We start from the raw sequence: 26,333 nt of genomic DNA, 5'->3' as shown, positions 1-26,333 counted from the left end.
TGTGCTGTTCATGTTGCCATAAGACTAAAGTAATAGGCCGGTGACCATGGACTGAAACCTCTATGACCATGAGCCAAAAAAAATTTCTAAATTGATTACCTGAGGTGCTTTATCAGGGACCGAAAGCTGACTTTAGGTAGGAGGAAGCTGAAAGGGTAGCATGGAGGGACACTAACTAGAGGTTTAAGATGAAGCACCAGAATACAGTTAGGAAGGAATAATTCAAGTATTCTGAGGCACAGCACGGTGAACAACAAACCACTATTCATTCTAAACTGGCTAAAAAAAAAAAAAAAAAAAAAAAAAAGCCTTGAACATTTCTAACACAAAGAAATTGAGGGAAATGCTAACAGGCTGACATGATCATAACACATTTCATACATATTGTGCCCTATAAAAATATGATTCAGATTCAGCAGCTAAAAAGCTTTTTAATATTTAACTTACCTCACGTTCACTAATGAGATGAATAATTTATTTTGTCATTATTAAGAAAGTAGGAGGTTCTGACTGGCTCCTTTCAGCATCAAAAAGCATGACCAAAATAATATAATGAAGGTAATTTTTTTTCTTCACACTTCTGTACATGTTTTTAAATAATTTTAATTATATGTGAAAAAGATTCTTGATCGCACCTTTTGTTTTTTGTTTTTATTAAGATGTTCATTTGGTCATACTCATGCCAGATTTAAAATGAATGAGACAATGAAGGTAACGAGAAAATCCTGGGACTTCTAGGAATTCCCCAATGTTATGCAAATAAAGACAAGAGACTCCCCCAGCATAGTCAAGCCTCTCTTGTTGACTACCCCACAAACTTCTTCTACCCCTGTCTGCAGAGATGACACAATCTCCATTTAGTTATATTCTGTATAATTGTACTTAGCTTTATTATCTATAGGTGAAATTCTAAAAAGAGAGATAGAGAGAGAGGATTCTTCTAGTATCTGAATTAGTGTGGAAAGATCTTGGAAGTCATCACCTTCCTAACACATATAAACTACAAACAGAAGAGTGAGCAGCTTTAAATATATAGAGCACAGGAGACCACAAGAAAATTGTCGCTTGAAATTAGAGTTGTGGATAAAGAGAATCACATTGTACAAAGCAGAATGCCACAAGCATAAATCCCTAGTGGGATCATACCTTGGCAGGAAAACCCAGTACCTATTGGACAACAGAGACTACTGTGTACAGTATTAGGGTTAAAGTCTCCAGAGAAGCAAGGAAGGCAGCAGAAATACCTATCTCCTTCAGTTTTACCATTCAGCACTCAACATACTTCTCACAATTCTCAATATAACATTTCCATGTGCCACTATCAGAGAAAGGAAAAGGTACTATTCTGAAATGTGCCACAGCATTCTGTTCCTTACATGATCTTACACATTTCCCACTATAGAAACAATTTGATATGCTTTTTTTTTCCATTTTTGCCCAATAACATCCATTGCCTAAATTCCTGCAAATCAGATGATATCAATATTTGGCTGCCCAGCAGGACTTTGGTCACATCTTGATTCTTCACCAGAGATTTGTCTCCTGTAGATTCAACCTCTTCTTAAACCACCCAATTCCTCATCTTAGATTCTCTGCATTCACAGAGCCGTTTGCCAATTCCCTGAATATTCAAACCCCTTTACAATCTAGGATCTCCACCTTTGTAATCTGTTAGCCTAGAAACTCTTTTCCCTGGTATTGACTTCTATTAATAGTGTGAAATTAAGTTAATTATAAAATAAAAATATATAAAAATTAAAGAAAAATACACACTGTGAAAAAAGTGTTTCTTTTCCTTTAGTAGATCTTTTTTAAAAGTTCTTTAAGATTTATTTATTTTGTGATATGTGTATGAGTATTTCTCAAAAATGTATGTCATTGCATCATGTGTGTGTGTGCTTGATAACCATGGACATCGGAAGTGGGTGCCAGATTCCTTGGAACTGTAGTTTTAGGCAGTTGGGAGCCACCGTGTGGGTTCTGGGAATCAAACTCTGGTCCTCTGCAAGAGCAGGAGCTCTTAACCACTCATCCATGTCTTTATCTCCCTTTCTGTAGATCTTAACCTAAATATCTACTCAGCTTTCAGAGAATCATCTCCTGGGCACCTGATATAAAGTAATCCTAGTCACTGATAAAAAAAAGTCCTCCTTTATATTATTTTTACAATGTGTAACTGTTGTGTGTGTTCTTGTTTTCCTTGTCACTTGTCTTTCCCTCTGTAAATGTACATTCCATGTTAGCATAGATCAGAACTCTTATGTTCTCTCTGAATCCTGATGTTTAGCTAACATTTGAAGTCCCATGCATGTCATATAATGTGTGGATGGGCCTTCACTGATTCATGAAATGATTCAAATTATGGCATCAAAACCCAGCTTAGAGATAAAAGGCTGCATCTGGCCTACAATCAATTGAACTGAAAAACTTCAGCAATACACATCTGTAAAGATGAGAAATTGAGTATATAAATGCTTAATGACCAGTCCCCACTTTGTAGACTGGCTATTAAGTATGTATGTATGTATGTGGACACAGTCTCTTTATGGGTCCAGGCTATCCTCCTGCCTCAGCTTCCCAAGTGCTGGAGTTACAGAGGTGTACCTCCACTCCTGGGCTTTTAGACTGTTATTTATATTCAACATCAGTGGTATACGTCATATCACTGTGACTTGCAGGAAGACTTAGGAAAGAATCAACAAATGACATATTTTTCCCAGTGGAAGCTTGAATACTCTGCAGGCCTCTCGATAGCAGCTGTTCTTATTGTAGGAAAAGAATACATAATCACTGCTATATTTGAATCAATGAGAAGTTGTGAGAGAGTAATGAAGTCTTGGGCAAATGTGTATTATTGACATGAGCATGTCCATGTCAAGGACCCCAGCTCCTCTAACCCATGAAAATGGCAAGGCCTTCCCTGGGTCAGGCTCAGAGGAATGGCAAAGCCTTCCTCTGGGCCAAGTACAGATGTTATAAATGATTATCCTCCAGCTAAAACTATTATGTGCACAAGCTATCAACCACAGATTCTTCCCCCTTATGAATGCAACCCAGACTGCTCCCTTAAAGAGACCTCCTACTGATATCAATTGACTTACTTCCTCCTCTGCTGCCCCAGCTAGGTCAATCCTTAAATTGTGCAGATTGCCAGTCTTTGTACTAAAATATCTAAATACTTAAACCTACCCACGAAGCACAATTTTTGTGTATCATATAAATACACATTCTCCATAAAGTGTTTAGTGTAGAGAAGACCATTAGATATGTAGAAAGTTGTCTTGACTTTTACAATCCACATTCTGAAATGCACAATTATTTTTGCTGGCATGATTTTATCATATAAATGCAAATTCTAGCCAACTCTTGAAAACTAAGCAAATCAGTGCTTTTTAAGCCCAGATTGACTTCTCGGTACCATCACATTTTTTAATTCTAGTTGGGCTGGCAACTGATAAAACAAAGTGCAGAGACAAGAATCTGGGTGTCTATATAACTGAGTTCTACAACCCGTTGGTCTGTGACTAAGATGGGAGAAAAGTGTAAATATTATTGTTGAATCTTTATTTAGAAAAAGATTGTCTAAAGCTAAATTGAGTACATACCATAAGAAGCAGGTGATGTAAATGATAAAAAAAAAAAAAAGACTAATTCTAACTCTTTGGTTAATGAAAGCTTGTATAGTAACATACCATAAAAAAAAGAATAATGATTTTTTTGCATGTGAACTAATACCTTGGAAATACTGTGAATAACACTTGGGCAGGCATGTCTACATGTGAAGCTAATGACCAACATTTCTAAGGGTTCTTTTTTTTAAATTTATTTTTATTTTATTTTACAATACAATTCAGTTCTACATATCAGCCACTGATTCCCTTGTTCTCCCCCCTCCCGTGCCCCTCCCCTTCCCCTCAGCCCACCCCCCATTCCCACCTCCTCCAGGGCAAAGCCTCCCTCTAGGACTCAGTTCGACCTGATAGATTCAGTGCAGGCAGGTACAGTCCCCTCCTCCCAGGCTGAGCCTAACGACCCTGCATAAGCCCCAGATTTTCAACAGCCAACTCATGCAATGAGCACAGGACCCGGTCCCACTGCCTGAATGCCTCCCAAACAGATCAAGCCAATCAACTGTCTCACCTATTCAGAGGGCCTGATACAGTTGGGGGCGCCTCAGCCTTTGGTTCATAGTTCATGTGTTCCCATTCATTTGGCTATTTGTCCCTGTGCTTTATCCAACCTTGATTTCAACAATTCTCGCTCATATAAACCCTCCTCTTTCTCACTAATTAGACTCCCGGAGCTCCACTTGGGGCCTAGCCGTGGATCTCTGCATCCAGATACCTCAGTCTTTGGATGGGGTTTCTAGCACGACAATTAGGGTGTTTGGCCATCCCATCACCAGAGTAGGTCAGTTCCGGGTGTCTCTCAACCAATGCCAGCAGTCTATTGTGGGGATATCTTTGTGGATTTCTGTGGGCCTCTCAAGCACTTTGCTTCTTCTTATTCTCATGTGGTCTTCATTTACCATGGTCTCCTATTCCTTGTTCTCCCTCTCTGTTTTTGATCCTGCTGGGATCTCCCACTCCCCCAAGCTCTCTTTCCCTCAACTCTTGCCCTTCATTACCCCCATGTTGCTGGAGAGCTTCTCTCCAGGTTCCCCAAGCCCCGCAGTCCCACAATCCACTTATAAAATAATCACTCAGACGCTTATATCACTTATAAACTGTATGGCCGTGGCAGGCTTCTTGTTAACTGTTCTTTTATCTTAAATTAACCCATTTCTATAAATCTATACCTTGCCACGTGGCTGGTGGCTTACCAGCATCTTCATATGCTGCTTGTCCTGACGGTGGCTGCAGTGTCTCTCTCCTCAGCCTTCTGCTTCCCAGAATTCTCCTCTCTCCTTGTCCCACCTACTTCCTGCCTGGCCACCTACTTCCTGCCTGGTCACTGGCCATCAGTGTTTTATTTATATAGAATGATATCCACAGCATTTCCCCTTTTCTTCTTTTTTTAAAAAAGTAAGGTTTTAACTTTAACATGGTAAAATTACATATAACAAAATAATTATCGAGCAAGAATTACAGTTACAATATTAAAGAAGATGTCCTATCTATCTTATATTTGTGAATTTAAGGTTTTATATCTAACTTATCTTTTATCATAACTGAGGAAATTACAACTATCTAGTTTTCAACCACATCAAAGACCTGAGAAGGAACATAATGGTACCTGAAAATTGGTAGATGGATGTAAGCAACTTTCGGGAATCTTGCAAAAGTAGACGAAGACAGCTGGCAGCCTGGACAGTCACCTAATGTTTCTCAGCATTGTTGGTGCATTTAAATTGGCTACAGGCCTCGAGTATCTGACAGACCATTTTTAGAAGCAGGAATTCTGAGAGACCATCTTACCCTGTCTTGACACAGTACAGTGGTCACTTTCCTCGTGTCCCGCTTGTCCAGAAAGGACAGCATTATATTTGTACTGTCAGCCATCAAGGCAAGGGCAGTTCTTTGCCCAGTAGGCCATTTTGTGCCAAAAAGACAAACTTCCAAATGGAAATGTCTTAGAAGCCCAACATTCTCTCGGGATCAATTGGTGCAGCCAGGAGCAATTGTGTCTCACGTCAACAGAATTTTAAGTTATTTAAATGCCATATTCTCCAGGTCTATGAAGTGTTTGAAGATTACCTATCTATCTGAAATATATCTATGTATACCTAGAAGACTTAACTAACATGGCTACAGATGATTATCATAGATGACTAATTATTAACCTATTTTTAATTATCCATTACAATTTTAAATGAGTTACATAAACATAATACCTCAAACAAGAATAGAAATATATATATACAGTATAACAAAATTAACTTTAAGTTTGTATCAATAATCTAAAATTTACACCAATGTAAAACATTTTAAACATAAACTAAAATCTTTACCAATGTAAAACATTTTAAACAAGTTGTTCTTTAAAAGTAGGTTCATTAATCTACTCTTTTATCTTATCATCTCCATATCCTCCTATATATCTATATCATATCCCCTTTTCTTTTTTAGAAAGAGATCACATTTATAATCAACCTGTTTTAAATAAAAATATTGGTTTTTCTCTGTCCCACACCAGAGGGCTCTTCTGATTTGGGAAACAAGAATCTCTTAACCATTTTTTTTTAAAGCAATATGTCTGGGTTTAGAGGGGGAGTGAGCCAATTCCACCTCTAAAGCCAGCTTGGTATATTTGGGAATTTGGGCGTAGCATCTCTTACTACTTTTCCGCCAGCTCTGGTAGTCATCAAGTCTCAGAAAAAGTGGGTCTAAACTTTTATCAAAGCAGCGTGTAGCCCAGAAACCTCTTTTTTTTTTTTTAAATACTAGTAAAGACTAAATCTACCACACAGCTTAATGTGCCGCTGGCAGACACCTCATTTCCGCCATACTGCCAGTCAAACGCACACGCCAGGAACCCGCCAGTGTTCAAACCTGTATTTTGTGGCGTCTAGCTGCCCGTATGAGACAAGAAGCAGGAACCTGGTTTTGGCTCTGTTTAGAATTGGTTATTAAATATTCTCAGGTTTAAGGTGGAAACTCTGAGCCGTTGGGCACCATTTGTTGCTGGAGGGCTTCTCTCCAGGTTCCCCAAGCCCCGCAGTCCCACAATCCACTTATAAAATAATCACTTAGACGCTTATATCACTTATAAACTGTATGGCCATGGCAGGCTTCTTGTTAACTGTTCTTTTATCTTAAATTAACCCATTTCTATAAATCGATACCTTGCCACGTGGCTGGTGGCTTACCAGCGTCTTCATATGCTGCTTGTCCTGGCGGTGGCTGCAGTGTCTCTCTCCTCAGCCTTCCGCTTCCCAGAATTCTCCTCTCTCCTTGTCCCACCTACTTCCTGCCTGGCCACCTACTTCCTGCCTGGTCACTGGCCATCAGTGTTTTATTTATATAGAATGATATCCACAGCACCCCCACTCATGTCCAGGCTGTTCATGTAGAACTCATCCATTTCTCCATCATTGGGTGATCCTCGTGTCTTTCTTGGGGTCCTGTTTTCCAGGTAGCCTCCCTGGTGATGTGAGTAGCAGTCCAGTCATCCTTGTTCCACAACTAGTATCCTCCTATGAGTGAGTAGATACCATGTTTGTCTTTCTGAGTCTGGATTACCTCACTCAGGATGATTTTTTCTAGATCCATGCATTTGCCTGCAAACCTTATGATTTCATTGTTTTTTCTCTGCTGAGCAGTATTCCATTGTGTATATGTACCACATTTTATTTATCCATTCTTCAATTGAAAGGCATCTAGGTTGTTTCCAGTTTTGGCTATTAAAAACAATGCTGATATGAACATAGCTGAGCAAGTGCTTTTGTGGTATGATTGAGCATTTCTTGGGTATATGCCCAAGAGTGGTATAGCTGGATCTTGGGGGAGATTGATTCCCAATTTTCTAAGAAAGCGCCATATTGATTTCCAAAGTGGTTGTACAAGCTTGCACTCCCACCAGCAGTGGAGGAGAGTTCCCCTAGTTCCACATCCTCTCCAGCATAAAGTGTCTTCAGTGTTTTTGATCTTAACTATTCTGACAGGCATAAGGTGGTATCTCAGAGTTGTTTTGATTTGCATTTCCCTGATGATTAGGGATGTTGAGCAATTCCTTAGATGTCTTTCAACCATTTGAGTTTCCTCTGTTGAAAATTCTCTGTTTAGTTCTATAGCCCATTTCTTAATTGGACTTTTGGGCATTTTGATGTCTAATTTCTTGAGTTCCTTATATATTCTGCATATCAGTTCTCTGTCAGATGTGGGGTTGGTGAAGACCTTTTCCCATTCTGCAGGCTGTCACTTTGCCTTGTTGACCATATCCTTTGCTCTACAAAAGCTTTTCAGTTTCAAGAGGTCTCATTGATTGATTGTTTCTCTCAGTGTCTGTGCTACTAGTGTTATATTTAGGAAGTGATCTCCTATGCCAATGTGTTCAAGACTACTTCCTACTTTCTCTTCTAGCAGGTTCAGAGTAGCTGGATTTATGTTGAGTTCCTTGATCCACTTGGACTTAAGTTTTGTGCACGGTGACAGATATGGATCTATTTGCAGCCTTCTACATGTTGCTATCCAGTTATGCCAGCACCATTTGTTGAAGATGCTTTCTTTTTTTCCATTGTGCACTTTTGGTTTCTTTGTCAAAAATTATATGTTCACAGGTGTGTGGATTAATGTCAGAGTCTTCAATTCGATTCCATTGGTCCACATGTCGGTTTTTATGCCAATACCAAGCTGTTTTTATTACTATAGCTCTATAGTAGAGCTTGAAGTCAGGGATTGTGATGCCTCCAGAGGTTGTTTTATTGTACAGAATTCTTTTGGCTATCCTGGGTTTTTTGTTTTTCCATAAGAAGTTGAGTATTATTCTTTCCAGGTCTGTGAAGAATTATATAGGTATTTTGATGGGGATTGCATTGAATCTGTAGATTGCTTTTGGTAGAATTGCCATTTTTACTATGTTAGTCCTGCCTATCCATGAGCATGGGAGATCTTTCCATTTTCTGACATCTTCTTTAATTACTTTTTTCAGGGACTTAAAGTTCTTGTCATATAGGTCCTTTGTTTGCTTGGATAGTGTTACCCCAAGATATTTTATGTCATTTGTGGCTATTGTAAAGGGTGATGTATCTCTGATTTGCTTCTCAGCTTCTTTGTCAATTGTATATAGGAGGGCTACTGATTTTTTTGAGTTGATCTTGTATCCTGCTATGTTTGAAGGTTTTTATAAGCTGTATCAGTTCCTTGGTTGAATCTTTCGGATCACTCAAGTATACTATCATGTCATCTGCAAATGGGGAAAGCTTGACGTCTTCCTTTCCAATTTGTATCCCATTAATCTCCTTATGTTGTCTTATTGCTCTGGCTAGAACTTCAAGTACTATTTTGAATAAGTATGGGGAGAGTGAACAGCCTTGCCTCGTTCCTGATTTAGTGGAATTGCTTTGAGTTTCTCTCCATTTAATTTGATGTTGGCTGTTGGCTTGCTGTAAATTGCCTTTATTCTGGTTAGGTATGTTCCCTGTATTCCTGATTGCTCCAAGACCTTTATCATGAAGGGGTGTTGGATTTTGTCAAATGGCTTTTCTGCATCTAGTGAGATGATCATGTGGTTTTTTTCTTTGAGTTTGTTTATATGTTTTATTACATTGACAGACTTTCGTATGTTGACCCACCCTTGCATCCCTGGGATGAAGCCTACTTGATCATGATGGATAATTGTTTTGATGTGTTCTTGGAATCTGTTTGCCAGTATTTTATTGAGTGTTTTTGCATCAATGTTCATGAGGGAGATCGGTCTGTAGTTCTCTTTCTTTGTTGTATCCTTGTTTGATTGAGGAATCAAGGTAATTGTAGCCTCCTAGAAGGAGTTTGGTAATGTTCCTTCTGTTTCTATTGTGTGGAACAATTTAGAGAGTATTGGTATTAACTCTTCTTTGAAGATCTGGCAGAATTCTGCGCTGAAACCATCTGGTCCTTTGTTTCTATTTTATTGATTTCATTTCTCACTTTGATAATTTCCTGGTGTCTATTCTGCCTGGGAGACTTTGCTTCTTCTTGTTCTAGTGTTTTCAGGTGTGCTGTTAAGTCACTAGTGTGAGATTTCTCCAACTTCTTTATGTGGGCATTTAGTGCTATGAATTTCCCTCTTAGTGTCCCATAAGTTTGGGTATATGGTGTCTTCATTTTCATTGATCTCTAGGAAGTCTTTAATTTCTTTCTTTATTTCTTCCTTAACCCATTGGTGATTCAGTTGAGCATTATTCAGTTTCCATGAGATTGTAGGTTTTCTGTAGTTTTTGTTGTTGAAATCTAACTTTAGACCATGGTGGTCTGATAGAACACAGGAGGTTATTCCAGTTGTTCTGTATCTGTTGAGATTTGCTTTGTGGCCAAGTATGTGGTCGATTTTAGAGAAGGTTCCATGGAGTGCTGAGAAAAAGGTATATTTTTTTTTGTTAGGATGGAATGTTCTATAGATATCTATTAGGTCCATTTGAGTCATGACATCAGGTAAGTCCTTTATTTCTCTGTTAAGTTTCGATTTGGGAGATCTGTCCAGTGGTGAAAGTGGGGTGTTGACGTCTCCCACTATTAATGTGTGGGGTTTTATATGTGATTTAAGCTTTAGTAATGTTTCTTTTACATATGTGGGTGCCCTTGTATTTGGGGCATAAATGTTCAGAATTGAAACTTCATCCTGGTGGATCTTTCCTGTGATGAGTATGTAATGCCCTTCTTGATCTCTTTTTGATTGATTTTATTTTGAAGTCTATTTTGCTGGGTATCAGGATGCCTACACCCACTTGTTTCTTAAGACCATTTGATTGAAAAGTCTTTTCCCAGCCTTTTATTCTTAGGTAGTATCTATCTTTGAAATTGAGGTGTGTTTCTTGTATGCAGCAGAATGATGGGTCCTGCTTTCATATCCATTCTGTAAGCCTGTGTCTTTTTATAGGTGAATTAAGTCCATTGATATTAAGGGATATTAATTACCAGTGATTGTTCATTCCTGTTATTTTTTCATGGTAGTGTGTGTGTACTTCTCTTCTTTGAAGTTTACTGATGTGGCTTTATCTGTTGCGTGTGTTTTCAAGGGTGTATCTGACTTCCTTATGTTGGAATTTTCCTTCTAGTGCTTTCTGTAGGACTGGGTTTGTGGATAAGTATAGTTTAAATCTGGTTTTGTCTTAGAATTCTGTCTTGTCACTCTGTCTATGATGATTGAAAGTTTTGCTGGGTATATTATTTTGGGCTGACATCCATGGTCTCTTAGTGTCTGCATTTCATCTATCCAGGTCCTTCTGGCTTTCAAAGTCTCCATTGAGAAATCAGGTGTTATTCTGATGGGTTTGCCTTTATAAGTCACTTGGCCTTTTTTCTTTGCTGCTCTTAATATTCTGTCTTTATTCTGTACATTTAGTTGTTTAATTATTATGTGGCAAGGGGACTTTTTTGGAGGGTCTAGCCTGTTTGGTGTTCTATAGGCTTCTTGTATCTTCATAGGCATTTCCTTCTTTAAGTTGGGAAAGTTTTCTTCTATGATCTTGTTGAATATATTTTCTGTGCCTTTGAGTTGGTATTCTTCTCCTTCTTCTATCCCTATTATTTGTAGGTTTGGTCTTTTCACGTTGTCCCAAATTTCTTGGACATTTTGGGTCATAATGTTCTTGGCTTTAGTGTTTTCTTTGACTGATGAATCTATTTCTTCTACCATATATTCAACGCCAGAGATCCTCTCTTCCATCTCCTACATTCTGTTGGTTATACTTGCATCTGAAGTTCCTGATGGTTTACTCAGATTTTCTATTTCCGGCATTCCCTCTGCTTGTGTCTTCTTCATTTTTTCTATTTCCCTTTTCAGGTCTTGGACTGTTTCCTTCATCTGTTTCATTGCTTTTTCATGGTTTTCTTTCAGTGCTTTATTGTTTTCTTCCAGGACTTTATTGTTTTCTTCTACTTTATTTGTCCTTTCCTCTAGTTTTTTATCGCATTCTTCCCATTTTTTTTGTCTTTTCCTCTATACAAGCCTCTACCTTCTTCATGATGTTATTCATAAGGCTGTTTTCTTCTGCTTCTTCCAATTTTTGATGTTCAGGTCTAGATGTTGGAGGCGGGCTAGGTTCTGGTGATGCTGTATTGCTCTTCATTTTGTTGTATGTTCTTCTGCCTTGATATCTGCCCATCTCCTTGTGTTTCGTTCTTGGCCTTATCAGCACATTTGGTTCAGACAGTGCTGATAGATTCAGGAAGTCTCTCTCTCTTGTCCAGATGGGAGCTTTCTTGTCCAAATGGGAACTCTGGGGCAGGATGGGAGCTCTTGTCCAGATGAAAAGTCCGGGTCAGGAGGGGAGCTCTCTGGTCCAGAATGGATGTCTGGTGCAGGATGGGAGCTGGGGCCAGTCTCAAGTCTCAGGAAGTGCCTGGGGTCTTGGGCGAATGGGCGTGGGGGCAGGGCGTGGAGATTGCAGGGTCTGTCGGGGGTCTTGGCGAAGGGGATCCTTCCCGGTAGGGCTGGAAGGGAACCTGTCCAATGGCCAGAACCTGGGGCCAAGTTGGGCAGGTTTCCCTGGGGTGGCTGCTGCCCAGGGATGGGGTCTGGGTTGAGCCCAGACACTTACCTCTGGTCCAGAAGGGAAGTCCCAGGCAGGGTGGGAGCTCTCTGGTCTAGAAGAGAAGTCTGGTGCAGGATGGGAGCTCTGGTCCAGAAGGGAAGTCCGGGGCAGGATAGGAGCTAGGGTTCTTGAAACCATTTTCTGTAGTTCAAATATTTGAAGAACATGGCCTCAAGGATAGAGTGTAATGAGATATATGAACCAATAAACACCAAATAATTGGATACTTAACAGGTAAAGGCAAGTCAGGCATTAGTGGTGCATGCCTTTAATCCCAGCACTCAGGAGGCAGAGGCAGGTGGATCTCTGTGAGTTTGAGGCCAGCCTGGGCTACAGAGGGAGTTCCAGGACAGGCTCCAAAAGCTGCACAGAGAAACCCTGTCAAAAAAAATATATCAGAAAAGAAAAACAAAACAAAACAGAAGGCAGTAAAGGTGGATACTCTGAAATGTTTCTATGTTAAAGTGCTACTGTGTGTGTGGAAAGCTACATCTGATTGACCTTCTATCAACAGCCACTCTTCTTATCCACTCTTAAATCCACCATCCTATTCTCTTATTGCCTTCACTGCTGACCTTACAGGAAAGACACCAAATTCTCTTCTTACAGCTTTGTAGTCCTTTCTGCAGCTATTCTTTCTCCACCATTGGCTTCATCTTCTGGTTTCTCTTCTCTCATTTTTTTCCTCTTTTTCTACAGACCATCCTCAATGCCACATATGTAGGGAAATAAATACAGTTGTTCTTCTATCTTAAATTCATTGCTGAGAGCCGGGCGGTGGTGGCGCACGCCTTTAATCCCAGCACTCGGGAGGCAGAGGCAGGTGGATCTCTGTGAGTTCGAGGCCAGCCTGGGCTACCAAGTGAGTTCCAGGAAAGGCGCAAAGCTACACAAGAGAAACCCTTTCTCGAAAAACCAAAAAAAAAAAAAAAAAAAAAAAAAAAAAAAAAAAAAAAATTCATTGCTGAGACACTGAATAGCAAATGATGGGACAGAATAACAGAGAAACAAAGAAGAGCATTGACCATTGACATAGGTATCTCATATGTACATGGAAGATACCTATAGAATGGGTAATTATCAAAGAAATGGCCCAAATACCAGCCTTAAGTAAATATACACAGAAATAAGTGTATATAGAAGGCTACCTGCAAGAAAGAAGTCATAGACAGGGGTGGTTAGAAAACACTGCCTTGTAGACTCGTCTGTGCTATCTCTAGACTGGCCTCGAAGAAAGCCCTGTTAGATGATCAAGCTTAGACTTTCCCTGCAGGCATTGAAGGAGGGCATCTTTGTAAATTAGGACCTTGCTTTACACAAATAAGGAGAAAGCATTTTCTTTTCAAACTTCTCTAGCACAAAGTAATTCTCTTGCCAAAGTGTCATATTTTGGGATGCCAAATTCTGTTACCCTTCACCTGTATTTTCATGAATCCAAACTCTGTTGTTTAGATTATTTTTAATACTAAAAATAATCTCAAAGTCATCCGTTGCCTTCGTTTTCAACTTTCTTAACAAGGTGAGCTTAAATCATCACATATCATTCTAATTACAAGATCAGGAGAAGAAATTAGATTTAAAATATTCAAAATTATTTTACTATTGTATAACTGTGGTTTCAGATTTTAAAACTATGTATTTAAAAACTACAGGTCTTGACTTTGTAACTAAGAGTTTTAAGAAAATAAATGGCCTCCTGTATTTATTTATTTATATATATAACCTTTCAGTGTTATGTATTCTTTTCGCCGATCTGTCTTGTGCAGGAATTTGAGTTGTCATGTGTTTAGTAAATTTTTTGTGTTGGAAATCCAGTAGTGAAGGGCATAGAAATCAGATACAAACCTAAAATAAAACTCCATAGCAAACTTTTCAAGTCTGAACTTTAAATGTAATTTTATGCTATTGATAGTCACTGTCAAATTTTAATACAGTTGGTGGAAAGCATAGTCTGGTTTATAAATGATCGTATCTCTAGACATAAGTGAGAGCTATGCTGAGAGGTTTTATGGGTGTAGCAAATATGTATGATTGGCTCATAAATTGATTTGTGTTTTATTTGTACACATTTTAGTCAAAGTCATATTGAAGGGAACTTATATTCCACAATAGCAAAGGTCACTCGATATGAATGCTTAAAAGACAGAAATTTCTGTGAATTTTGAGATCATGTTAATTCATCTTGAACCTAATGTGTTCTGTTAAGATGAGATGAACACATAGCTCTTCTATATTAATCAGGACTAACTGTAAGAGATTAAATCTGATGACCAGGAAATGGAGCAGATGGTACACATCTCTGCAGTTTGCCTGCAGGTAAATTGCCTTGCATTAAACCAAATTCACCAAAGAAAGCAATTATTTTTCTGTAATATTTTACTCTCTGAGAGTAACTGCAAATGATTCATGTAGCAAATCAACAGACCATAAAAATGAAGTGAAATGTTTTATTGTCAATAAAGCACTATTGCTGTAAAGGTAATTGAATAGCAAACCAACAAGCATATATATGCATATATATATATATATATATATATATATTTGTGTAATTTTGGGCATGCCCATAAAAGTTCTTTGGATTCCTTAAGCTGAGGAAAATCTAACCATATAAAGTAGTTTTTCCCAAGAACATACTGGGGCATCTTTGTGGCCTCCTGGCTCACCATATGAAGCAGAGTGTAGGGGGTAGTTTCTCTACTGCACTTGTACAGTGTTCAAAGCTGGTGGCATTCAATGTTATCCATCTGTAAGTTCAAGAGCTTTCTATTTCCCACCAACTTCTTTATGCTCTCCGAGTCCCCACTACCACTTTCAGAAACTATCAAAGTGGAGACTCTCCTTAGACAGGACTGAAAATCACCAGAGGAGTAGGGATTAGCATGCACAATTGACTGACAGCCTCTGGCCATATATGGAACTGACCCAGCAAAAGTGTCTGTCCTGAATGACAGACAACAGGGTCTGCTTAGGAGGAGAGGAAGCTCTGAATCCACAGAATATGACCTCACTACTCCTCCCCCAGCTTCCCAGCTGTGCAGTGTCCTTGCCTGGGCCTCAGCCCCTCCCTCAGCTTCCCAGCTGTGCAGTGCCCTAGCCTGGGGCCCCTGTGCTGTGTCCTGGCCTGGCTTCCTTCCACTCACCCAGCTTCCCAGTGCTCTAGCCCAGGAACCCTCTGCTCCCCAAGCTGTTTAACTGTCAGAGCCTTGGCCTGAGTGCCACCTGCCTGCCCTGCATTGTTTGTTATTCCTTCTTCCGCCTCACATGGGCAATTGAAATCCTTCTTTATTTGTGTGCTAGCTACATTTCCATTTCTGTGATAAAGACCATATCCAAAGGCAACCTGCTGCCTTTTTATGGGATGGGGTTTATTTCATATTGTAACTTAATTACATTGTTTCTTCCTTTCATTTCCTCCCTCCAAACCTTCCCATATGCCCTTCTCTACCCTCTTTCAAATTCATAGCCTGTTTGCATGTATATTTTTCCTAAATATAACTTGTTGTGTCCACATAGTGTCACTTCTATGTCTGTTTTCAAAGATGACCATTTGGCAGTGGACACCCAACTGGTGTGCTCTTCCCTGAGGAGGGTCACTTCTCTCACTCCCAGCTTTCCTCGGTTACCTACAATTCTTTGTGTAGGCTTGAGGCCTCATGGGCTTTTCCCTGTCCAGTTTGGCTCAGTCAGCTTTTCAGTACCTCCAGTATCATCTCTCCAGGACAGCACTTCCCACAGGGGTTGGTTCTTCCCACATCAACCAATAATTTTTAAAAAATGCCCTAAAGACTTGCCTACAGACCAATGTCATGGAACCATTTTCTCAATTGAGGTTCCTCTTACCAGATAGCTCTAGCTTGTGTCAAGTTGACAAAAAAAAAACTAACCAGAACAATTTGGAAGAACCATCCAACTGAAACATAGTCAACAACATTACAAACACTAATAATTAACTCTCAATAATAACCTTAAACATAAACTTAGCTCACAAATACAGATGCAGAGCAGCTGACAAAATTAGAAATCAAAGTTAAACTATTTTAATCTAGAAAAATGATACCTTTTTGGCAAAGACTGCCACAGAGTGGAAGACAATCCAGTAAGCAAACAAAAGCAGAAAAGCATAGCTATTCTGATATATGCTGAAAATAGACATGCAACAAAAAAATGGAAGAGATAAAAAAGGGCCACAAAATATTAATAAATGGAGTACTTCACCATTACTATGTAAAGATTATAAATATATGTACAACAAATAATAAACCTCCTAATTTTATAAAACAAACACAATGGACATGAAATGTCACACAGATCCTGATATAATATTAGTGAGTGACATTAATACTCCCTTTTTATATTTAGTCATTACTATTATTGTGTATATGTGTGCATGATGTGTGGGGTGGTCATGTTCCTTGGCATATGTGGCATTCACAGACTTTTTGTTAAGTCAGTTCATTCTTTCACCTTTTACCTGGGTTCTAGTGATCAAACTCAGGTTTCCAGGTTTATGTGGCAAAGATCTTTACCTTCTGAACCATCTCAATCCCCCTCACTTTAGATAGGCCACACAAGCTAATTTTAAAAAAAAATTAAAAAATTTAGTTGAACTATAACTTAGTCTAGTGGACTCAACCAATATCCTCAGAATATTCCATCCAACAGATGTGGAATACACACTCCCAGCAGGCCATGGACCAGGGATGAAAGTTAGTTATACCTATAGACTCTTCTTCCCTGGGATTTATTTTGGGATTAGCCCACAATGACAAGCATTTGGTGTCCATCAGAGCTGTCTTCACCTTAGCAGATTGCCTTCTGTGTGTACCAGAGCTTTGCTTTGCAGATGCTGCTGCCTTCCTAAGACTCCTCAGATGGTATCCTCTGCAGTGACTGATATTCTAGCTGAGGGCTGTTCCCTAAATGTGCTAGGGGAAGCAACAATGCTGTAAAGGTAGAGGAGGCATTACACTTTGGACATCTTCCAAGTATTAATCACCCTGTTAGAGGGACATATACATGGATGTCAAATTTCCTAAGGGAGCTTCTTAATTTTCAGATTATACAGCAGTAAATATTAGATGGGGGGATCTAGAGGTTGACCCACTTGATGACGTCAGGCTCAAAGCTCTCAAACTTCATGATGACTCTGTTACTGACATCTGCTGCAAGTCACCAAGGGGGAGCTGCCCTTCCACACACACTTCCCTTCCTGAGCTGAAATCCCTGCTGCCTTCCCTTGTTCAGCTTGTTACTGCCCCACCCCCCACCCCCCACCACCCCCGAATGGCTATTCTCTACAGCTGTCACCCTAGTACTGGGGCGAGTTAGGCCAAGCCTCCCAGATTTGTGATTGTTCCCCACCTGTAGACCCCCAGTGTTAAACAATAAGTTCCCTCTCAGATAGTTCATTTGCTGAAGGCATCACTGTCTCGCCAAAACTTGCAACTGGATTTGAGGCTTGTCAGGGGTGTGAGCTTGTCTAAGGCAAATCTCTTTTCACCAGGGCTGTCTCTGTTATCTTCTGGATGGGGACTTATTTCCTGTCGTGCTGCACAAATGAAGATGCCCTGTACTTGGCTGATTTCTACTCACTGCATCCCCTTTTTCTTTCTCTGAAGAAGTCCTGTATTCATACATTTCCAAAGATCTTCCTTTCTCAGAATAGAATCTGTTTTTTTTCTTTACTCATTCTTTCTCCTCACCAAGTCACACAAAGACAATTTCTAGTTTATCATCTTACCCAGAACTCCAAATATTAAAATCTTAGTCATTAAAATCAGGTGACATTGTAGAAATACAGATTGTGGATCCTGTATCCAAAGGGTTTGGAACAAATTTTTCAGATTGATTTGGGTTTTTTGTAATATTTGCATATGCATAAGATAATTTGGGTATGGGACCCAAGTCTAATCATGAAATCTGTATATATTTCATGTATACCTTTTACTCAGAGCCTGAAGATGTAATAACATTTTCAGTGCACATGAACCTGTCACAGGAGGTCAAGTGTCAGACTTGCCAATGATACTTTCCTGTTGACAAAAAGTTAGGGGATGTTTTTACTATTAGACATGCACACCCTATATTAAAAATCATCTCTTGAGGATGGAAAATCTATAGTTGTCTCCACTAAGGACTCTGACAAATTTTAATTTGTAAAAGTTGAGAAGTATCCTCTCTGTCCTTTGGGTTGACTGTGGAAGTATTTTGTCATTATGCTTGAGGAAGGAAAACATAGCTCTCAGGGTATGGAGTATGATCAGAGGTTTAGTGGGTGAGACATGAAAGAGTGCACATGATGCTGTGCCTATAGCTAAAAATAGACTTCTCGGCACTCAGTCCTCATTCTGTGTCTAGCTTGCTTTGCTACCTTGGGCCCATTAATTTACCTACAATAATTTACTTTGGTTGTCCATGTTAGTTTATTACAGCTGCCATAATAAGTTAACAAATTTGGTGGTCTAAGCAACAGACATTTCTTCTCCCTCATTTCCAGAGCCAGGAACCTGAGGTGGGTTTCCTTGAGCTGAATTTCTGGTGCTGCCAATGCTGTGCACAGTCTGACTTTGGGGATAATGTCTTCCTTTCTTCATTCTCCTTCAGGTGACCACAGTGTTCCTTGGCTGTGGCTTGTATCACCCCAGTGTCTACCTATATAGTCACATTAACTTCTCTTCCTCTGAATAGCTCATCTACATTCACACTCCTCCTGTGTTCCATGTGATTTCACTCGAGTAGGGTGGACACATGCTGGAATCTCAGTATTCAGGAAGTGATGAGAGAAGGGTCAGGAGTTCAAGGCCAGTCTTTAATGTACAACACGTTTAAGGACAGTTTCAGTTAAGAGACTGCCTCAGAGATAGGAAGGAAGGAAGGAAGGAAGGAAGGAAGGAAGGAAGGAAGGAAGGAAGGAAGGAAGGAAGGAAGGAAGGAAGGAAGGAAGACCTGTACTTGTGATTATAGTCTGGGACCTCCCAGATATTCCAGTATAACATCCTGACCTCTGATCCTTAATTAAATCATGTCTGAAAAGGTTTTTTTTTTTAATGATATATAAGATAAAATTAAGAGATTCTAAAAAGTTAACATACATTTTAGAGGGAAGAATTATTCATTGCATTATAACTTTGTGATAATAATACATACATGGACTTTCATATCAGTGGATTTCATTTGCATATACTCTACCAATCAGCCACTGAAAACAGTGAAGACAAAACCATGTCTCTACAGAACATGTGCAAACTATTTTCTAATTATTTCCTCAACTACTTAGGTGAAATTTATACTTTATTAGGCATTATATTATAAAATATAGAGGTGGATTGAATTTATGGAAAAATAGTTATAGTTTATATGTAAATATTGTACCATTTTACTTAAGAGATGAGTATACATTCATTTCGTATCTGCAGAAGATTCTGAATAAATCCCTTATGAGATCTCTCAAAGAAAGCCATGGTGTGTGAAATTCTCCTACACCACCATCTAAGGTGCAATGAAATACTCAGTAAATATGAATTTAGGATGATGATATCACAGCAAGAAAGGTAACCCCCCAAAAATCTATGTAAGCCAAATACCCTCCCCCTGGACTTTAGATGTGTACTAACCTAACAAGGCTAATATTATCGAAAGGAGTGTGTCTCTATATTGAATGACAATAACTCAGTAGTGCAGATATGTAATATGTACAGGCATTTTGGGGTTTGGATTTTCTTTTTTTTTTCTTTTTTCATTTGAAATTGAAATCATTTCAGCACTTCCACCTATCCTGAACTCTTTCCAATGTCAAAGCAAAAGTACGATATCATGAGATTGTCTCTTTTGTTCTCCTGTCTACCACCATGTAGGACACAGATCTGATGACATTCAGCATCTCTGTACATCGGTCATGGTGGAGGGAACATGGACCTGGCTGTGTCCGGAGAGTGCTGCCACCATCAGCGCATGGCATGATGGATGACTACACATATGTCTCAGTCACAGGCTGTGTCGTCGATTTCCAGTACCTAGAGGTCATCCACAGTGCTGTACAAATCCTGCTATCTGTAAGTCTCACTTTTATATATTGTCTGATATCGAGTCTTCTTTGGTGATATCTTATATCTGCAACCTGGTAGGTAATGCTTCATATAAGGACACAGAAAACATTAACAACAGAAACAGCAGCAGCCATGAAGTCATTAATGATCCATAACAGGTGGATATCTCATTTTTGCTCACATTCAGACATTTTGTTTAGAACTAAGTACTTATGGTGTCCAACTTGAGACCCAACCTGCACTATGCAGTGAAATAATATCATCACCACCCAAAGCGGTCCATTATCCACTAGGTACTGCAAGCTGTGCTGCTAATGCATTCTTCAAATAGTGTGCTTCAGTTCCAGAGGAAGGATGGAAAGACTTCCAAAGGCTTGATGACCATAATGTATCACACATTTCACATAATTATTCCTTAAAAAATAAGTCCCACCAGAAATGCTTGACATTTGGCATCAGGACATACATAGTCCCATCAAGAAACAGGAATTGACTTGATTATACCACAGAAAGCATTATGTACCAGGAATTCTGTAAGGTAATTTCTTTCCATGAGACTCCTACTTACATTCTGACCATTGTGTGGAGTAGAATTATTTAAAATGTGTAACATCAAGAACTATGTACAGTGGTTTATTTTCTTTTTGACATAGGATCTCACTGTGTAGCTCTGGCTGGCATGGAACTCTCTCTGTTAGATCAAACTGGCCTTGACCTCACAGACCCCCCTGCCTCTGCCTCCCAAGTGCTGGGATTAAAGAGGTCTGTCACCATGCCCAGCTAAGCACAGTGTGTCTTTGAGATCCACTAAGGACTTAATATTTTAGAAAGAGCCAAAATGTAATATAACCATTATCAACTTTATTTTATGCATAAAGTAACCACTATTTGACACAACAAAATACATCTCATTGTTAGTGGACCTCCTTTTAATCCATAAAGAATTTAAGATTTATTCTTGGTTTTTACAGTCTTGCTCTATAAGTACCATATATCATCATTTTCTACATGACTGTATCAATCTTTATTTTTCCTCTGGCCCTTCTTTAATCTAGCAGTTTCAAATGAAACCAATAAAATATATGTGACTAAAAATTTGCTTTAAAAATCTGGAGGCTAGCATTCACTTAAGATTTTTCAGTCTGGTTTAAACTATGAAATAACTAACCATTTAAAAACATAAAAGAACCAACCATTCAACTAACATGCTAAGGTTTCTTATTAATTTTTTAAATCCAAAACATTTTTCTAGACTTATATGTGGAAAAATTAACTTCACTTAAAAAAGTTCATAATAAATTGCTAAACCATTTTGTGAAATGATAACACATTTTTCCAAAGCTTTACAATGCAACAGAATATGGGAACCAAAAGGCCATTTCCCCAGAGTAACTCCAACCTAAATGCAGAGCAAGGTAAGAGCTTTTGGTAAGAAACTGGGCTGCCTCATAAAGGAATATCTCAAAGGAAAATCTAAAAAAAAAACCTATATATGTTGCCACCTAAATGTACTTGTCGCTTATAAATGAATTTCTTAATTTATTTTAATAACCAGTCAAGGCTGCCAGTGTGCATTCATAGGTGGTGTGGTGCAGCCTTTAGGAAATAAATGGGTTAGTCATTGCTCTCTCAGGTTTCTTGTGTAATACTTTTGCAAGATGAAATATGCAATATTTTATCTTTTTTAATTGAAATATAATGCACTCTGATTTTTTCACAACTATAGGACAATAGTAGACCCTCTCCATCAACAGGGTCCACTTGGAGACCTCTAGCAAATTCCTAATTCCTACAACATACTGACAGCTTGTCATTCACAGATATTCCTGGATCCTATAACATTCTATTTTTCCTATTTGTGCCTACCTATAGATACAATTTAATTAGGCCCAGTAAAAGATTAACAGTAATAATTTACAGCAGATCTTAGCAACCTCAGCATATGTTTTGTTTTGTTTTTCTTTTTCTTCTTTTCTTCTCTTTTCTTTCTTTCTTTCTTTCTTTCTTTCTTTCTTTCTTTCTTTCTTTCTTCCTTTCTTTTTTTTTTTGCTTCCTTAAGTCAAGATTCTACATCTTTTCACTTACAAGCAGTATTTTATGTCTTTTCTGGTTTCTCTGAGTTTTCAAAACCATTAAACTTGTGCTTTGGAAAGTTATTAATGAAAATAAAATAATGAGAACATAGCTGCTGCCATAGTATGACTACCAATTCAATACTTCAGACAAGGGGTAGTGAATGGAGCAAGGATACATTGGACAGAGGGGTAATTCATGTCCAAGGATGGTTGAAGAGGAACAGTGGCAGATTTCATCACAACAGTACTCAAAACTAGGTGTGACTTAAAATACTCAGATGGTTAGTTTCTGGAGCATTCCACTTAATAATTTTAAATAGAAATTAGCTGTAGATAACCAAAACTATAGCTAAAATAAGCTGATTTTGTACATTATATATTATTGTTGAGGTCAATTTTTATGTTTCTTTTCTTTTTCATGGTGGAGTATGGGCACTATTACAATACTTATGTCTTAAACTATGATTGTAAAAATTATTCATCTATCCTATATTTATTGACTTCTGCTCTGATTGTCTAAAATGGTAGTGGCAATATTTAACACTGTCAGGGGTGAGGCAAGCAGCAGTCCAGAGACAAGAGAGAGCTCTTTGGTATGCCACAGAGTCCTGGAGACTCAGCTACACCAGGGTTATGTCCCTGACTACTATATGGATAGAAGCATCTAAAAGAAATTAGGAAAGGAATATTATTATAGACTACCTAGCTGTTCAGGAGAGGGCCTCCAAGGATTGCAGGGCAGCTGTTTCCTACTAAATTAAAAGAAAGTGTGTGAATGATCTGCCAAGGGATATAACTCTGCTGGTGAATGGACAAATATGCATTTAAGCTATTGCTTACAGGTAAAAGAAAGGATTCTCTAATCAAACTTTTCATAAAAACTACAAAAGTTTGATAGAAAGGGTAAAAAATAACAGCTAGCAAAGATGGTCCAGATTCTAAATTCACACACACACACACACACACACACACACACACACACACACACACACACACACAGCAATATACATGCACTCCTTTCTTGGAAGCAAGAGTTGAAGATTGCAAACCTGAGCAAAGCTTCTTCTTGTCCTCATTTAGCAGGGCTACTATAAATTGTCAGCAACATGGAGCTGAATGCCTTTTCAAGGCAATGTGTCAAGATGAGAAATCAAAACCTGTGGCTATGGTACAGCTGTGGAATGATCTACGCTCATCCTTACAAGCCTGGCTGTCCAGTCTTCATCCATATGTTCATTTCTCACCTTGACGATAGTCAGAAATGTCAAAATAATCTTGTAGAACCTAGTCCTCCCGCCCCCTGTTACCCAGGACCCTTCTCCTAGGCAGATTAATACAAATCACTAATCCAATCACTCTGTTCCTTCTCTCAGGAACCTGGAAAACATCTCTAAAACTCACCATTTCTAACCCTCTTTGGAACTAATTTTATGTATATTGTTTTGAGTGCTTGGGATCAAGATATTTTCTCTTAGGTCTCACAGATGATGAGTCTCATTATTTCACCTCTTAAAAGTAAGTCTGCATAATTGGGGCTGAGGCCAGAGCTCTGAGAATCAGTTTTCTATCATCCCCATGTTCTTTGAGTTGTTTTTCTCTTGAACATCTTCATCTGTCACTGTTCTCAGACACGCATATAAGATGCATTCAGCCTAAATATGCATTAAAGTTGCATGTAGAAGGGTGTAAAATAACCATAGACTACCCACACAATCTTTGCCTTCAAAAGGCTGTAGAGATAGCATCTCCTTCTGCCTCAGAGTCAATTTCACAGCAACAGTCACAGATAGCACTAAAGCTAATTCAGTACTGTATGCTTGTGGAGTACAAAAGCAGGACAAAAGTCAGTGCAATCCCAGTTTCTGAATTAAGTTCATACTGGTTGTACACCACCAAAAAGGTAAGCACAGTTAAAAGTTGCCTCTTTCTCTCCTTCCCTCCCCCTTGTCTCCTTCTTCCCCTCCCCCACCTCACATTTTCTTGACACTGAACTAAATGGTTTACAAGTATGGACTCAATCCTCAGAATGGCCCATTAAGTAAATGTTATTATAGTCATTTTACACAGAAGAAAATGAGACTTACACAAAGGTTCAGGGGTTTTCCTGGGTTGCATATCTTCTGAACGAATGTGAACCTCTGACCAAGACAGATAGACTCCAGCCTGTATTTGCATTAAATACAAATAAAATAAATGGCATTATAACTGAGGACTTGGTAGAAACAGGGCCAGATGTAACGATAATTGCACCAAAATCTTGGCATCCAGATTGGCCTCTTCATGGGGTAACTGTTCATCTTTTAGGAATTGGAACTTTATCTCAGGTAAAACAAAGCACAAAATGGGTCAAATGTATAGGTCCAGAAGGAAAGAGAGGAAAATTAAAGCCATGTATGGCTAACATAGCAATGAATTTATGAGGATGTGATTTGTTTCAGCAATGGAGTACCCAGATCTACGTTCCTCCAATCTCAGAAACAAACTGTAAACTAACATATGTTTCTGGGGAAAATCATAAAAGATATTATAAAGAACAGTCACTGACCAAACAGGGCACAACAACTGCTGATCTGTCCTAGGTACCAACAACCCTACCTTTAAAGAGGTTAACTGAAAACCTGTCTGGGTGGAAAAATGGTCTTTGACATCAGAAAAATTACAGGCCTTGGAACAATTGATACAGGAGCAGCTAAATGCTTAGCATATTGCAGAATTGACCAGTCCTTGGAATTTTCTTATATTTGTCATTACACTACAAATGCAGATATTACACATGTGCACCCACGTGTGTGTGCACATATGCATTGCATGCACAGACATTACATATGTGCACAAGTGCATGCACACCCAGTTGCCACACACTCCATACATAGACACATATGCACACATCCACATCCGCAGTGAAGATTTTTACATATTTCTTTCATTCTCTAGGACATATTACATCTCACAAACATTTTTCATCACATTTTGTTCTTCAAAATGGAAGGTTTCAAAGTCATAAATGCCAAACCGATCAAGTGTTTTTGCTGTTGATGTGTTTTGTTTTCTCTTGCTGGGTTGTCCTACATATCCAGCTGAGTAAAATCATAGCCACCTCTTTCACCTTCTCAGAATTGTCTCCTTTTTTGCCAGAAAATCTGTTCTTATGTGAAACGCATGATTTTTGCCTACACCGAGTGTTTAGTCACTTCTAAGTACTACATAGATATAATGCATACATAAATCATTACTTATTCCTTACATCCCACTTCTATTAGCTGTAATTCATTTTTATCTAGACACTGGAATCAGTTAAAGATTCACTCATCCACATAATCATGTATTACTTTGGCAAAATACTGGGAGATGTGTGTTTAGGCACAAAAATAAGGTTGATCATTAAAGCTGTTTGTGCTTGTTGTCTGAACGGTGATCTGGGTTTCAGTCATTTACCTTTCGAGATTTGTGTGTATGCAGTGCCCTGTGCTTTTCCTGATATTCGATCAACGTATCATTGAAGTATGTATTCCAACTACTTTTAGAATACTCACAGATAAGTGTTAACTATCACTAGTCAATTGAGCTCATACTCATCACCTCATAAAGGAACCCCCTTCACTCAGTTATCACACCCTGTGCTGCATCCCCCCCCCCTATATGACATATTTACTTATTGTGTGACAGCAGGCCTGACCAAAGTAACTTAAGGAAGAGTTTCTCTCATCTCACCATTTTAAAAAGATATGCAGTTCATCCTAATGGCAAGGCATGCATGACTTCGGGAGCATGAGGCATCCAGTCAAATTATGTATACAGTCATAATACAGAGAGAAGCATGCTGGTGCTCAGCATGGCTTTGCTTTTTACTCATCTAAGACCCCGGCCGACAGAATAATGCCACCTGTACTCAGGATGGGACTCCCCTCTTCTGTTAAACCTTCCCAGAAATGTCCTCATATACACACCCCATTCAGTTTCCTTGATGGTTCCGAATCCTGTCAAGTTGACAATTAAGATTTAAAAAAATCACACTCTCTAACTCTAAGCTACCACTTACCT

At 38.9% G+C, this 26,333-nt stretch overlaps 1 protein-coding gene across 1 annotated transcript in view; it reads left to right on the top strand.

Moving 5' to 3' along the window:
- Nkain3 (sodium/potassium transporting ATPase interacting 3) overlaps window positions 1–26,333 on the top strand; it is a 675,857-nt gene that overhangs the window by 481,991 nt on the left and 167,533 nt on the right. The window contains exon 4 of the mRNA XM_006979266.4: window positions 20,026–20,223. Coding sequence (XP_006979328.2) covers window positions 20,026–20,223 — 198 coding nt within the window. The remainder of the gene's footprint in view (window positions 1–20,025; window positions 20,224–26,333) is intronic.

The sequence above is a fragment of the Peromyscus maniculatus genome, chromosome 2, assembly GCF_049852395.1.
Source record: "Peromyscus maniculatus bairdii isolate BWxNUB_F1_BW_parent chromosome 2, HU_Pman_BW_mat_3.1, whole genome shotgun sequence".
In the NCBI taxonomy this organism is placed as follows: Eukaryota; Metazoa; Chordata; class Mammalia; order Rodentia; family Cricetidae; genus Peromyscus; species Peromyscus maniculatus.
The sequence above is the reverse complement of the archived record's forward strand: the minus strand, read 5'-3'. Positions and strand labels throughout refer to the sequence as shown.